Raw genomic sequence first — 15,988 nt, forward strand, 5'->3', positions numbered from 1 at the left:
AAATTACACTATGGTAGACAGCCGTAAATATGATCAAACGAACGACAAAAGTCATGTCTGATTTTTTTAAAAAGATAGCCGCCACAGTAGTAGGTTTACCTGGACCCCTGCTGATCTGAAATATCATTATCTGACTACAGGTAATGAACAGCCAATCTGCCTTATAGAAATACAGAGAAATAATATTCATTAAAACAGAACATGGAGTATTATGCATATCTAATACAGGATATTACATCTACAGAGTTGCCAGAATTGAAAGACGCTCTGTGGTTATCATCCGCTATCCAGACGTGATACATCTGTTGACCTAAACAGGTTCCTGTGGCATACCCTGTTGGCCTTACATATAATATAAGGCAAGTTAAACTAAGTTAAACAGGTTCTAAACTTCAGACTGGTAGTAAATGTATAGCAATTTTAATAATGTTTTTGCCCAAATAGTATATGTTTTTATCCTGTCAAGACGGTGGCTCCAACAAAGGTCCATTGTTCCTGTACATTTATACAAGGGTAGGTTTAATTTAGCTACTATCTTGTTCAGAACAATTAGTTTTCTGACTTATAGAGAAGGTATTAAGAAAACCTTTCTCTTTGACAACTTACAGGTTTTAATATTTGGGGTATCTTCAAGATCCCATCATATCTTTCTCAAGACTAAATACTGAGGAAAAGAATAAAAACTCAGCGTTTTCATAAAATAGAGGTACAATATCCAAATTGATGTGTGTTATGTACTGATGTCGAGGGAAACCATCATTAAATTCATACTGAGCTATTAGAGATTAGGTATTGGAATCTATGTTTTTTTAAATAATACTGTGTTTTTAATAATAATTCTGTTATGATAATATGACAATTATTATGGGGGGTTAAGGAGACTTAGATTATGTCCTTGATCCCTGCTCATTGTGAATACGCTAGTATAAGTTATTGTTGTAGTGGTGGTGTCAGCAACACAAGTATATATAAATAAACTGTTTCCATTGTCTAGAAAACTGTTCTGAAGATGGTGAACATCAACTAACTGACCTAAACGCCGCGTCGACTATGTTTTCTAAAAATATTGTAATGAAATGTTTTTATGTACTTATGATTTTAACCTTTTGATTTCATTGTAAAAAATGAAAAACTATAGCAAAACACTCAATTAATCACTGCCAAATCTCTCCTTTTACACCAAAAAGTTGAGACTACGACTACATATATAAGAGCAGAGTTTAGTTGTATATAAAAAAACATTTTTATTTCATCTTAAAATTTTGTTTCAAATTACTTTTATAAACATTTTTAGATTTTTTCGTTTTTTTAGTACATCATCCAAATATTAATAGTTCAAAACATCATGTATAGAAAACACATATATACCGGTCAATATTCTTTTAAAGTAGGCACAGCGGTGGTTTTTGACTACGCGCGTTTCGGCAATCTGCCTTCATCAGGTGACCGTCTTTCGCACATACCTGAAAAACAATATACACTAAAGAAAAAATACAGAAAAAGAATATATGAATATATATATTCCATGTTATATACAATGGTCGCATTTCATTACATACACATTGATGAGTTACAAAATATATTTACACTAATATTGGGAGAGACTAGGTCAATATTTACAAGCAAAATATACATATCACATCATGTTATTTACATACGCAGCTCATGTGTCATATTCAATTTGATTACCCAATTCAGACACTGTAGTCACATTATAGATCAATAAATGTTCTTCATACAACGCAGGATTAAGGTCATGTTGTATCCATCAGTCCATACTTAATCGTCAACTGTCATATATACACTGAAACCAGTGTATATATGGCCAGCAGATCTGTACTAGTACTGATCGGGCCATGTATCGTATATAAATTCACATTTTGGCCCAAAAGTTTAACCATCACTATTGGAGAAGAGGATCTAATATGGGACGAATAAGTAAAGTAACAGATAGAATAGGCATGGGGTGATAGAAGAAGGCGGCCTACTCAAGAAAGAAAAGGAAAAGGAAAAGGAAACCCTCATTCTGACATGATCTAATGACATATTTTTACTCTCAACAGGTGTTCTGGCTGAGATTTACTCTAATGGTCGAACTATCATAGATTGTATCATTTTCTTAAAAAAAAGTATTCAAATTATGAGATACTCATACTTACAACACACATATACTAGGCAATAAAAGGACTTCCTGTACAGCTGGGCTAACCTTTTGATTGTAATAAATATATGAAAAATGTTTATATCATTTCTCTTGATTCTGTGGATTTATCATACTGTGTTGTTTGCTGACACGCCTTATATATGTTTGTTTTTTGTATGACAAATACTGAATGACAATAGACCTTGCCATAAAATCAGATAATATATATTGGGGATTTCTGTGCCTCTTAATTGGGATACCATTTGTACTCTTGAATCCACCCTGTCCCTATCTTAGAAAATAGGGTACCTCCCTTGTTTGTTACATTTACATACATATACATATACATTCACTATAAATCCAAAGGTTACTGGGACGTTATAGTTAGGCTTATATTTTACAGGCACAAAACCATTCAGCAGTTATAGTTACCTGAGCTAACTATAACTTACACCCCTGCAATTGATTGCTTATGACATCACACGTTACATAACTCATGACATTTTTTAATGGAAACATACTGCCAGTATATAATACATATATGTTTGCAGTAGAGCATACATAGCACTAGGAGACAGTTCCTCATTATGTGTGTTTTCAAATGCTTCAAAGTAGAAATAGTTTGTTTGACCCTCTGCACAGCTTACCTCCACATCCTGGTGGACATTTAGCAACATTTTTAATTGACCCTTCATGGAAGTCAATGCTTTTCCATAGTGCAGAGAGTGTGTGCGTGCATACCTGCATGTGTGAGCATGCAGCAGTGTTATTCCCACTGCAGCTTTGTTCTTCTGAATCTCACATTTCTTGATTAAAAGCACTTTAAGGTATTCTTTGAGATAAGTTCAAAGTGTCTGCAATAATCAAAACTCACTGTACATACAGAAATCCAGTAACAGAAATGTGACGTATGCCTGAAAAAGACTTTGTTTTTTTTTCGATGTTGTTAGATTGAGTATATTGTCTTAAAACCTCTGAAGTATTTGTCAGTTCACAAATGCCTGACAGATTTTAAATTGACAAAATTGTTAAATCTTTTTTTGCCTCGTCCTGCACATTCTAACAAGGTTTGCAGGTCATCTATCTGTGTAGCAAGTGATCGTTCCTCTTTCTTTTAAGCAGAATGTGCCACTGCCAATGAGTGCAAAGCTCTGATGTCTGAGCTGAAGATTCTCATCCACATTGGGCACCATCTGAATGTGGTCAACCTGCTGGGAGCCTGCACCAAACCTGGAGGTAAGAGATGGCTATTCTACGGTCTGCGCCTATGAACAGAATGGAACATCAAGAAACGCGATCCCCCGCTAGTGAAGGAAGCACCTTGAGATCCTGTTCTGCCATAGGACACAACTAATATTGGTTCTCTGTGTTGAGGATTATGTTTGATGTTAAATTAGATTTAGGAAGACAATAGATTATAGTTTTTTTTTTTTACTTTATTTTTGATTTTGCAACATAGAAAACCAATCCCCCCCATAAATTGGCATCAATCATCAAAAATGTGTATATCATCAAAAATTTGTATACAGTACGATAACCTCATTATGGCACTATGTGGTACAGTGAGTACAGTTCAGGCTGTGTTCATGAGCAACGTAAGAATCACATTAATAACATGAAATACTGTCGAGTAACAGGCAGTGCACTTATATTGGAGTGGCCCCAACCTCCCCACTCCCCTCATCCTCCCTCTCAGACCCCGATTCCTCTGAAGAGAAAAGTTCAGCACTCGTGCCATCTGAGTCGCTGTGAGACAACTCTGTGGCACACATGACTCGCCATGCAAGGAGATCATCCTGCAACCTCCCATCCCTGCGGGTACTCTGCATAAGCGTCTTCTCAGCCAGTGACCACTCCCTTACATCTCTATGCCAAGCTGACAACTCAGGAGCCGTCCGCCCCATCCAGGTGATCGCTACCCTACGCCTCGCCAGCACCAACATTATTTGCAATAGTTTGTAGGAAAGGTTCCTCTTCCTAGGCTTAGGGACAAAGGCTAATAGGCAGTGAAGCGGGGTGAGGTCAATCCGGAGGCCGGTTACGGCATGTATACGATCCACCACCCCTCTCTAGAAGCTAATGACCATGGGGCAATCCCAGGCAATGTGTAGGAACCCCGCTTTCTCCATCCCACATCTGGGGCAGTTTCCCTCCCTGTCTTCCGAAATACACTTCAAGGAAAGCGGGGTTAAGTAGGCACGATGCATAAAGTTGAAATGTGTCAATTTGAATCTCGCATTGCAGGACACTTCATGGGTAAGGCTCCCTACGCGCTTACCCTGTCCCGGGTTCAGAGTGAGCCCCAGGTCTGTCTCCCAGGCCCCCCAGAAAGGTGAAATTGGAGGGGTCGAGTCCCGCCTCATGGCCGAATACAGCAGAGATATCAGTTTACGCCCACTACCACAAGAGAGGAGGATGTTCAGGGTGTGGGACAACAGGGCGCCTCAGGGAACTGGGGCCATGTCGCCCTTGCTACCTCCTGAAGGCCCCGGTATTGCAAATATTGCCCCTCCCCCAGGCCAAAGGATTCCATGGCTTGTTCAAAGGATTTGAATGACTCGTTGGGATAAAGGTCCGCCAAAGTCTCGCATCCTCCCATTCTCCAATCCCTAAAGGACATGTGTTCTGCCATGTCAACTACAGGGTCCAGGATCCACACCGGCAACTCCCTATGAAAGGGGGCTTGCCTTAGTATTTTCTCCACGAACCGCTGCCAAACTGCAGCGGTGTGGCGCACCACATAGGGCAGGGCCTCATCTGCTCCCCGTCCCCGCATCAATGCCACCTGCAATACTCGCTCATCAGTTCTGCCGGCCAGTAGACTCATCTCCCAGCTATCTCCATCCGCGAACCACCGTGCAGCTGGTAACAGTTGTGCCGCATAGTAGTACAGTTCAAATCTAGGCGCCTCTAACCCCCCCTCCTCCCATGTTCGGACACCGGTATGGAGGGCAACTCGGCTACGCCGGCCCGCCCAGAGTAACGACGTAAGCAACGTGTTAAGTGTGCGGAAAATGCGCGAGGGGATCGGCACAGGGAATTCTGAAGGACATAGAGCGTCCTAGGGAGCATCACCATCTTTGCGACAGCCAGTCGCCCCATAAGGGATAGTTGCAAGGAGTTCCAGAAAGTGACCAATTGTTTGGATTTGAGGACCCAGTCAATATTACGGGCCAACCCCTCCGCATCTGTTGGAGCTACCTGGATCCCGAGATACCGGAACGCCTCCTGCTCCCATCGTCGCCCTAGATCCGGCAGGGCCATCAGCGGTCCCATGCCGTAACCCGCCAGGGGGAAAATCAGGGACTTCCCACAGTTAATTCTCAGACCCGAAGCCGCACCGAAACGGTCCAAGTGCTGAAGCAGGACGGGCACCGACTCCCGCGGGGCCATTAAGACAATAGATTATAGTTGGTTTAAAATATTAAACAGTTGTGCACTGTTGGGACAGAGCATGGCAAGCAGATGATGGTCTGAAATCCCGTCTGACCTGAAACTCTGGCTTAGGTCTCTGCTAAACTTGTTGTATGACAAATACTGTGATTGGAGAATTATATCAGGCACAAGAATGAGTGGGATACGGAACCATTCAGTGAGAATGATGTGGTGTTGAAGGTGGAGATTAAAGGTAAATGTGGATTGAAGAGCAGTGGGAATTAAAATTTAGACTTTGGAATCCGAAGGTGGAGAGTCTAAGATTTGTATGAGTTAGTGATAGGAGGACGAGGAGGGGGAAGAAATGCTGATATTAAGAAAAGTTTGATAGGCGATAATAAATTAGAACTTAACCGGCAAGAGATCAAATCATGTAGATTTGTGAGATAGCTATGCTCTATGTAAATGAGTGTGATTTATAATTTATGCATTTAATTGTGTCCGATGTACACATCCTTAAAGCTGGATTGAATCTGACCATCTGAATCCTATGCTGGAGGAACCTGGTAGACAGTGTACAGATAGTATGGAAGTAGCCAGGGCTTAATTTGTAAATAATACATTTAAAGAGGCTGTTTGTTTAGAGCCTGCCACTGGCACTGCTGAATGTCAGGGTTGTGGAATACCAAAACTGCTGAATATTGATTTTGCTAGATTCTTCTTTATTACACCAGACTAGTAGCCCTATATTTGCAGCTCACTCTTGCAGAATCATTTCCATCCCTGAATTCTCCATTTGTCACTGTTTCCTATCTTTCTCAATTTCTGCCCTTCTCTCTCTTGTCCTGGGCAAAAATTATGAGAAATAAGTTAAAGTCCTCACAAATGAGTGCAGTTGCCAACCACCTGCAACCACCAGCAAACCATAAGCACTCACTGTCATCATGCCACCGCGCCACCAAGAAAACTGCATTCAAGGAACGACTGGACAACAACGCACACAACAGCAAAGAACTCTTCAACATCGTCAAAGAGCTCTCCAACCCCAACGCTGGAAACAACGACATCACCCCTTCGCAAGACCTCTGCAACTCCCTCGCTTCCTACTTCCACAACAAGATCACGGACATACACAACAGCTTCAGCACTCAACCGACGCACGCCTCGACTGAACCACCGCCCCCCACCGCCACCCTCCGCGCCTGGACCCCGATCAGCACCGAAGACACCGTCCGCACGATGAACTCCATCCACTCCGGATCACCGACCGACCCCTGCCCTCACCACGTCTTCAACAAGGCCGACGCTGTCATCGCACCCCACCTGCGGGACATCATCAACACCTCCTTCGACACCGCTACCTTCCCGGAGAGCTGGAAGCACGCCGAACTCAGCGCTCTACTCAAGAAACCATCGGCCGACCCCACCGACCTCAAGAACTACCGCCCCATCTCGCTGCTCCCGTTTCCTGCAAAAGTCATCGAGAAGACCGTCAACAAGCAGCTGGCCGCCTTCCTCGAGACGAACGGATCCCTCGACACCTCGCAGTCTGGCTTCCGGGCCAACCACAGCACTGAGACCGCCCTGATCGCAGTCACCGATGACATCAGAGCGCTGCTCGACAACAGAGAAACAGCGGCCCTCATCCTCCTCAACCTCTCCGCGGCCTTCGACACTGTCTGCCATCGTACCCTAGTACAACGCCTCAGCAACGTCGGAGTCCAGGAGAAGGCACTGGAGTGGATCATCTCCTTCCTCGCCGGGAGGACACAGAGAGTCCGCCTCCCCCGTTCAGATCTGAAGCCACCAAAGTCATCTGCGGCGTCCCTCAAGGCTCCTCGCTCAGCCCAACCCTCTTCAACATCTACATGAGCCCACTCGCAGACATCGCACGCCAGCACAACCTCAACATCATCTCCTACGCCGATGACACCCAGCTGATCCTCTCCCTTACCAATGACCCCGCCACCGCCAGAGCCAACCTCCATGAAGGGATGAAAGAGGTAGCCGAATGGATGAAGAACAGCCGCCTGAAACTGAACTCAGACAAGACGGAAGTCCTCATCCTGGGATCCTCACCCGCTGCGTGGGATGACTCCTGGTGGCCCCCCGCCCTAGGCAGCGCACCCAAACCAACAGACCACGCACGCAACCTGGGCTTCATCCTGAACTCCTCCCTCTCCATGACGAGACAAGTCAACGCCGTCTCCTCGTCGTGCTTCAACATCCTGCGCATGCTACGCAAGATCTTCCAGTGGATCCCCACCGAGACCAGGAAGACAGTCACCCAGGCCTTCGTCACCAGCCGTCTGGACTACGGCAACACCCTCTAAGCCGGAACCACCGCCAAACTCCAGAAGAGACTCCAGCGGATCCAGAACGCCTCAGCACGACTCATCCTGGACATCCCCCGTCGCAGCCACATATCCGGACACCTGAGAGATCTGCACTGGCTCCCGGTCAACAAGAGAATCACCTTCCGTCTCCTCACCCACGCACACAAAGCCCCACACAGCCAAGGCCCAGGATACCTCAACAGCCGCCTCAACTTCTACGCTCCCAAACGCCAGCTTTGTTCGACCAGCCACGCCCTCGCCGCCGTCCCCCGCATCCGTAGAACCACCACAGGGGGACGGTCCTTCTCCTACCTCGCCGCCAAGACATGGAACTCCCTCCCCACCCACCTCCGCCTGACCCAGGACCACCTCGCCTTCAGGAAGCAACTCAAGACCTGGTTGTTTGAGCAGTAGCAGATCCCCCCCCCCCCCTCACCCCCCAGCGCCTTGAGACCCTCTGGGTAAGTAGTGCGCTATATAAATTCAATGATTGATTGATTGATTGAGTGAGTGATAGTGCATATTAGTGGAGGTATGTATTTGTGTTGTTAAGTTGTATTTCTTGCAAAACTACATCCCCATCCACTATTCCAGTCATGCCTGTTCCACTAGTCTTCGCTTGGAAGAGCAGGTTATGTAAATTATTGAAATCATTTGATAGGTTCTCTGTGGTTATATTGGGGGAGATATTAAACTAAATAATATGCAATATGAACAATTTACTGTTGAGCTTCAGAAGGGTTAAATAAGAAATCCAGAATGATTAAAAAAATGGTTGTGTTTCGTGGCTTGGTCTCAAAAAAGGGAATTGATGATCACATTACATCCCAAATATCCTGATCAAATTTTGGGTTATGAGGTGACTTTTAGATCTTCTAAAAACTGTAATGTAACAAGAATTTGGGAGGAGAGGTTTCAAAATGTTTTTTTACATAATGGATAGGGTTATTAGAGGGAATTAAACACAGGATTGTACTGAGAAAGTGACACATTCTAAAACACAGGAGCTCAGACATGTGCCTTTATCAATGAGAGCTTATTTAGAAAATTAAATTAACAGGTTTGGTGAGGAAGAGGTCATTGTGAGTCTTTAACTGACTGTCCCTTATGGTTTTGGCCTTCAAGGCCAACAGCAAATTAAGGCTTTGCATAGATTTGTGTGATTGAATAGGTTTATGTGCATTGACCATCACCCTTTGCTGGACATTGGGGCAATGCTTTCCACTTTAAAGTGCTAAAGTGTTTAGTTCATTGAATCTAACATCGGCTTACTAGCGAGTGCCATCCCATGAAAACTCCAAACTATTAACTTTATTTATTACTCGTAAAGGTGCATATAGATCAAATGGATACCTTTCAGGTTGGGCCTGCATCTCCGCCTTTTCAGAGGATCATGCACCATTTAGTTAGAGATGTATAAATGGCACGTACATTCAAGATTACATATTTGTTCTTTGATGATTGTCAGAAGGAACATGACTTTAAAATAAAACATGAAGTTAAATGAGAATAGGTCCTAAAAATCCCTGAAGCATGGTCACATAGAATAGAATAGATGTGAACTTGTAAAGCACGATTTGCTGCCCGGAGGCGTCCAAGCGCTAAAGTAACCAGAACCTACCGGAGAAGTAACCAGAACCTACCGGAGAACAGAGGAGGAGGAAACTAATGGTAAATGGGGTGAATTAAGCAAGAAAGTCTTTAATTGTTTACGAAACACAGTGAGGTTGGGATTGGCTCTGAGATGTAGTGGCAGAGTGTTCCAGGTTCTGGACGCATTGTAGGCGAACGTCCTTCCCCCTGATCTGGATCTTTTTATTCTTGGCGCCACTGCTAGAAATGTCTGGCTGGAGCGAAGGCTTCTGTTGGGAATGTAGTGAGTAACTAAGTCACGGGCAATGCTGGGGCCTGTGTCCCAGAATGCTTGGTGGGCTATGCACATTGTTTTAAAAAGAACCCTCTGCCGAACCGGTAGCCAGTGAAGGCTAACCAGTCCGGCCCTCACTGATTGTCTACGAGGGATTTTGAGCAGTAAGCGCGCTGCGCAGTTCTGCACTATCTGCAGTCTGCGCAGGGTGTACTCTGGGGCACCGAGATAAAGCACATTGTTAAAATCGAGGCGTGAGTGTATAAGACCTTGTATGGCCACCTGTTTGGCTTCCATAGGAAGGAGGGGGAAGATTTTATTTAACATCCTCATGATGCCAAAACAGGTGTCCAATAGTTTTGTGGCTTGAACGTTGAAGGACAGAGATCTGTCCAGCCACACTCCAAGGCTCTTAATATTGTTTTTGGGGACTGGGGGGGGACCCAGACATGGAGGCCACAAGGAGGGGGGGGAGGCCAAGATCTGAGGGGCCTAGGAGCATCAGCTCCGTTTTGTCCCCATTCAACTTGAGGGATGATGAAGACATCCAAGTCTTCACCTCCTCTAGGCATTCTCTAAGCCCACCTGGCGCAGGCCGGTTTGCCTCCTGCGCCAGTGAGACCACCAGCTGCGTGTCGTCCCCGTAAGAGATGATCTTAACTCCGAATGGGCGGACGACATCAGCCAGTGGCCTCTTATACAGGTTGAAGAGTGCGGGGCTCAGAGAAGAGCCCTGCGGAACTCAGCACTTTAGAGGTCTGCTAGAGGACACGGACTCACCCTCAAAGACCCTAAAGGATCTGTTCTCCAGGAACGATTTAAACCATATCCAGGCTTTTTCCTTAATCCCGGCGCAGGACAAACGGTCCAGTAGGGTGTCATGACTGACCGTGTCAAATGCCGCGCTTAGATCAAGGAGGATGACTGCCACTGATCCTCCTTGATCCAGGATTTTTCTAGCTTCCTCGGTGACCATGAGGAGAGCGGTCTCAGTCCCGTGTTTCGGTCTGAAGCCCGTCTGGGTGGGGTTTAGTACGTGATGATTTTCCAGGAAGTTCACTAGCTGTTGATTAATATGTTTTTCTAAGACCTTGCTCACCCATGGGAGCAGGGAGATGGGACGATAGTTGCCCAAGTCAGACGGGTCTAAATTGGGTTTCTTGAGTAGCGACCTGACCATGGCCTGTTTCCAGACGGTTCGGCACAGTGCTGGAGGTAATGGATGCATTTAGTACATCCCTAATAATAGGCAGGGTGATCTGGGAGGCAGCCATTATTATGTCAGGTGGAGCAGGGTCGTCCGGCGAGCCGGATTTGACACTGTGTGCTAGTGATTCAAGGGTAGTGAGGTCTAGTAGGGGAAAATGGGTCAGGGTATGTTGAGATAGAGGGGGGGGGAAGCCGGGGGGATGTTGGATTGGATTGATGAGTTGATTTTTTTGGGGGGTAAGGCTGAGTAAATAGTGGTTACTTTCTGATAAAAGAACTCAGCGACGTTATTGCAATGAGTGACGGATTTTCGGCAGGCAGCGCAGGGGGGGGGGGTTCGTTAGCTTTTTGATGATCTGGAAAATCTCCTTAGGTTTAGACTTGGCCCGCAAGATTTTATCGGAGAAATAGGTGACCTGGGCTGCTTTTATTTGAGCTTTGTACCTTCCGATAGATTCTCGGTAGCGAGCTTTATTGTCTGCCGAGTTATCTAAACGCCAGCGTCTTTCCGACCTTCTACATAGACGTTTCTTGTCCCTGAGAGCCTGCGTGTACCAAGGGGCAGTTTTGTGAGGACGCTTCAGCGTAGTCTTGCTCATTGGGAAAGTTGCATCAAGGGTTTGAGTGACCCAGTTGACATAGGCAGCGACGGCTCGTGGAGGGAGTTACGGTGGGGCAGGAGGGCGGGGAGGGGGAGGGGCAGGGCGGAGGTTGCTAAAAACCGGCATATGGATAATTGCAGGTAAGTAAACAATTTAATTAATAAAACGAATTTCGTAGTGCGCCTTGCATCGCAAAATGCAATGCAGTGCGAGCTACGAAATTCGTTTTATTAATTAAATTGTTTACTTACCTGCAATTATCCATATGCCGGTTTTTAGCAACCTCCGCCCTGCCCCTCCCCCTCCCCGCCCTCCTGCCCCACCGTAACTCCCTCCACGAGCCGTCGCTGGACATAGGCCTGATTTGCTAGGACAGGATCCTCCTGGTCACTGGGTTGAGAGCTGGCAAGTTTGATAGACCAGTTGTCAACCTCGAGACGCGACCAGGCTCGCCTGAGCCTCGAAGTAGGGGCGGGTGACGCTGGTTTGAGCGATGTCCAGCTGATGGGGACCAGAAGGTGGTCTGTCCAGGGCAGGGCGATTGATGGGCCGACTAAGAGGTCGGGACAGTTACTGAAGACAGGGTCCAGCAAGTGGCCTTTAGCGTGAGTAGGGGTAGTGACACGTTGGGTGAGTTGCAGGGCCGCTAGATCGTCTGTCAAGGTGGCGGCTGTGTGGTCAGAAAGGGAGTCAAAATGAAAATTAAGATCGCCTAGCAAGGTAAAATTAGAGGTGGTGCTGACTCTATCGGCCACACTAGATGGTAGTTTTTCATGAAACTGCTTGGAGGGGCCGGGAGGGCGATAAATAAGAGTACCTGAGAAGCAACTGTTAGGTGAGAGTTCGATGTTAAAGCCAAGACTCTCACAGTCCGGGATGGTTTCAGAGGTGATTCAGCAGTGATATTGTTCCTTATAGATGATAGCCAGGCCTCCTCCCCTCCCTTTAGGTCGGTCTTGCCCTGTGATTTGGAAGCATGACGGGATAGCATCTATTACCGCGGGATCGGACTCAGAGGTAAGCCAGGTTTCCGTCAGGAACAGAATATCAGGAGTGTATTCCTCTAACAAAAGTGCCATTTCAGCGCTGTGCTTTGGCAGGGAGCGACAGCTTAGTAGGAACATGCGAAAGTCGTGTTTGGGCTCAGGGCTAGGTTTGGGCTTGAGGGGGAGGAGGCAGGTGGGGCAGGTTTGTGGCAGGGCATCGGCTTGAAAAATATGCCGGGTGCAGAAACTGGCAGAAGGCCTTAGCCCATAGAGGGTTTCCTTGTTGTAGCATCTGTGCTGTAATGGCTGAGATGCAGGGGAGGTGGCCCAGGGCCCGGATTCGGCGCGGACGAGCGCAAACGAGCTTGCCTTATGCGCGCCTTCGGCGCGCAATCGGCGCGACTGCTGCGCTCGTCCTCTGCGCTTCCTGAACATGCACATGTTTATAGGGAGGGGACAATGCAGGGGGCGTGGCCTCGAGTGGGCGTGTCCCAGTCAGGGCGAAGGGAATGGAGTTGGCGGGAAGACAGCGATTTCGCCCTTACCAGCGCTCGTTTTTCAGCAGGAAAGGGTGCCTGCACACAGTAATCGTGTGACAGGGAAGGTGAGTGCACAAACATAATTGAGTAAAAGTATACACTGGATTTCGCCTTCAATGCAGGTGTCTATTTGTAATTATTGTATACCAAATATCTTTGCATTTGTTCTACTTGTGGGAATGGACAGAGTAGGATTTAGGTCATGGAGTCGATTGCATAGCCTTGGTAAAAGTATCGGTTTTTTTTTTGCTGGCATAGATCGTCACAAAGGTTCATATTTAACACTCAGGACCTGCTGTGTGTTGGTCTGCATAATGTAGACGTCCTAGGTGAAAGCAGCTTCCATCTCTTGATGGATGTGGCATACAAGAGGAGATTGTCTTTTTTTGCCTGTTTTCCTGCTGTCTGCATACTAATCTATCAGTATTTAAGAATATTTAATTGGAACGTTTTTTTTTATTTTTCACATTCCATTATCAGATGTTAGTTGGGAGAACGTTGCTAGGTAGATGTTATGCACCAGACAGGGTTTTGTTTGGTAAAAAGGACCATAGATGGATTGGGTGGAATTACAAAAAAATGAATGTAAATGGTGTGTGACAGATAAGCTGTGAAATGAATGATTTGAAGAATAGCAAAAACAAGCAAACATCGAATTGCAGTACAATTGAAGACATATACAACCGACCATTAAAATCCTTAGATACCTCCTAACTTGAAGCTTATATACATAATTGACATGGTTACACAGTTGTGAACGTGAAGCCTTCACTAGGGAATTGTGCTGAGCACATAGCAAAGGGTAATTTCATATGTTTCAGACATCACCAGCTCCCCTTCCAGTGGATCTGTTCAGAATTGCCTCTGAATACATTGATTACAAAATTGTATTTCAATCAATCATATTTTGTGGTGTGCTCCAAAACTGCAGAGTCCACTTCTGATCATGGATTTACTGTACTTGCACTCCAAAGGGCTATTATGAAGGAAGCCAGGTGAAAATGAATAATGCTACAGTAAGGAATTACAACAATGAGGAGCACAAAATGATGAATTGATAATGATAGTTTTCCTATTTTATATTAGATTGGAAATATTGAAGTGCACATACTAAAGATGCCACACCGATACAAATGTGGCATCAACCATAACCCTTACATTTGACCTAACTCTAACCAAAACATGAAACCTACATCAATCACTACCTCTGCACATACCTCTACTCCTACCTCAATACCTGCCTTTACCTCTCCATCCATCTCTACCATTATCTTTACTCCTACTTAAACCACTGCACCAGAGCTCAAAGGCTTCTCATGTCCATGCACAAGTTGATCATTGATTCCTGGTGTTTACTTTCCGTTCTGAGGTATGGGCCTATTAGAGGACTACAAGCATCATAATGCAAAATAAAACCTGCATTATATTAGTTAATCATTTATTTAAAGGAAGGAGGAAGAAGCAGTGATTCATTCGGCTTCCGTTGGATATAGTCAAAAATCAAAGGGGGAATGAATCACACGTCCTGTTCTTACCAGGGTCTAGGATTCTGGTATGGTGAAGACCCTCATTCACATTAAGCATTCTCTGCTCTGTTGTTAAATGAGAATGAGTCCTTCCCCTGTACCCCGTAGGAGTCATAATTGTTTCAACTGAAAGGTATAGACAGTATTACCTTCTATAACCCCCTCCTTGGGAAATAAAAGATTTAACTGAAGACAAGAGGCAATTTTAACCTCACTCTTCACAACACACCTACGCACTCACTACTTTTCACAACTGTCGAAAAACCTGATGGTCTTCCTCCAGGTGGAGGATAAGGAGATCACTTGGAGAATCGAGCACTCAAGTGATAAAAGACCCAATGATGATACTACTCACTTAACAACAGAGCCTAGAATCAAGATATACTGCACCGTATGCTTAACGTGAATGAGGGTCTTCACCAAATAAAAGAACCCTAGACCCTGGTAAGAACCTGTGATTCATTCCTCTTATATTAGTTAATGACATGTGGACCATTACAACTTGAACATTTTCTAAACCATCCTCTGCCTCTGCACGTAGTTCTGTCTCCTCAGCTAACATTATTTATAAATTACTTCTTTCCAGCTTTGGAATTATTATTTTGCGATTTCTTTATTATGGTTTCTATATTCATCTAATACCATAATTCAATAAATGGTCCAGGATGGACCAAATTTGTCCAATGACCTGGAACTGAGTGAGAAACTTGTGTTTGACAGTATCATTTATATAATCCCCTCTCTCTCCCTTATGCAGGCCCTTTAATGGTTATAGTTGAATACTGTAAATATGGCAATCTCTCCAACTATCTGAGAAGCAAGCGAGGAGATTTTATTGCATACAAGGTAAGATTATTGCATGCCACTACCCTGTTTGTATGTCCTTGGGGCAATCCTAGTTATTCAAATCCTCCAATTTGTCATTTTTGTATGGTCAATCATGAAATACTGTAGTTATTCTGTAGCATTGACGGTTAAAGACAAACACCAGTGATCCAGTGAAGTGTTCGGCTACAAATAAGTAATCAAATCAAGGTATTTCCACCGTTATATCATTAGTATATGAATCAATGAGCTTGAAACAAGCCAAAGACCTACATAGAGAATACAATCAAATTCACTCCGCGCATCTCATAGTATAAAGTATGTCCCACTGGTGTGGTTGTGGTAACTTAGTGCACCTATGTGATAAGTGAGATCAATACAAAGAATACATGTATTAAACTGCTAGATATTGTGGTTAAAGGGACAGTGCAACAAAGTCTAGTTGGTTATATGGGGAGGCCTGGTCTTAGGGCCAGATATACGACCAAAGCATTTTGCGGAGCGCAAATTGGAATGAAATGCGAGTCACAATTTGCGAGTCGCAAAATGCTATGTACAACAGTGTCTGAGACACTGTTTG

At 44.9% G+C, this 15,988-nt stretch overlaps 1 protein-coding gene across 2 annotated transcripts in view; it reads left to right on the plus strand.

Annotated features, from left to right (window-relative positions):
- LOC147718463 (vascular endothelial growth factor receptor kdr-like) overlaps positions 1–15,988 on the plus strand; it is a 537,031-nt gene that overhangs the window by 429,416 nt on the left and 91,627 nt on the right. The window contains exons 19-20 of one of the 2 annotated variants that reach the window (XM_086918385.1): positions 3,263–3,379; positions 15,341–15,429. In XM_086918385.1, the coding sequence (XP_086774511.1) occupies positions 3,263–3,379; positions 15,341–15,429 (206 nt within the window). The remainder of the gene's footprint in view (positions 1–3,262; positions 3,380–15,340; positions 15,430–15,988) is intronic. The other variant, XM_086918386.1, reaches the window with a different exon arrangement.

This window comes from Lissotriton vulgaris, chromosome 4_1 (genome assembly GCF_964263255.1).
Source record: "Lissotriton vulgaris chromosome 4_1, aLisVul1.2, whole genome shotgun sequence".
NCBI lineage: Eukaryota > Metazoa > Chordata > Amphibia > Caudata > Salamandridae > Lissotriton > Lissotriton vulgaris.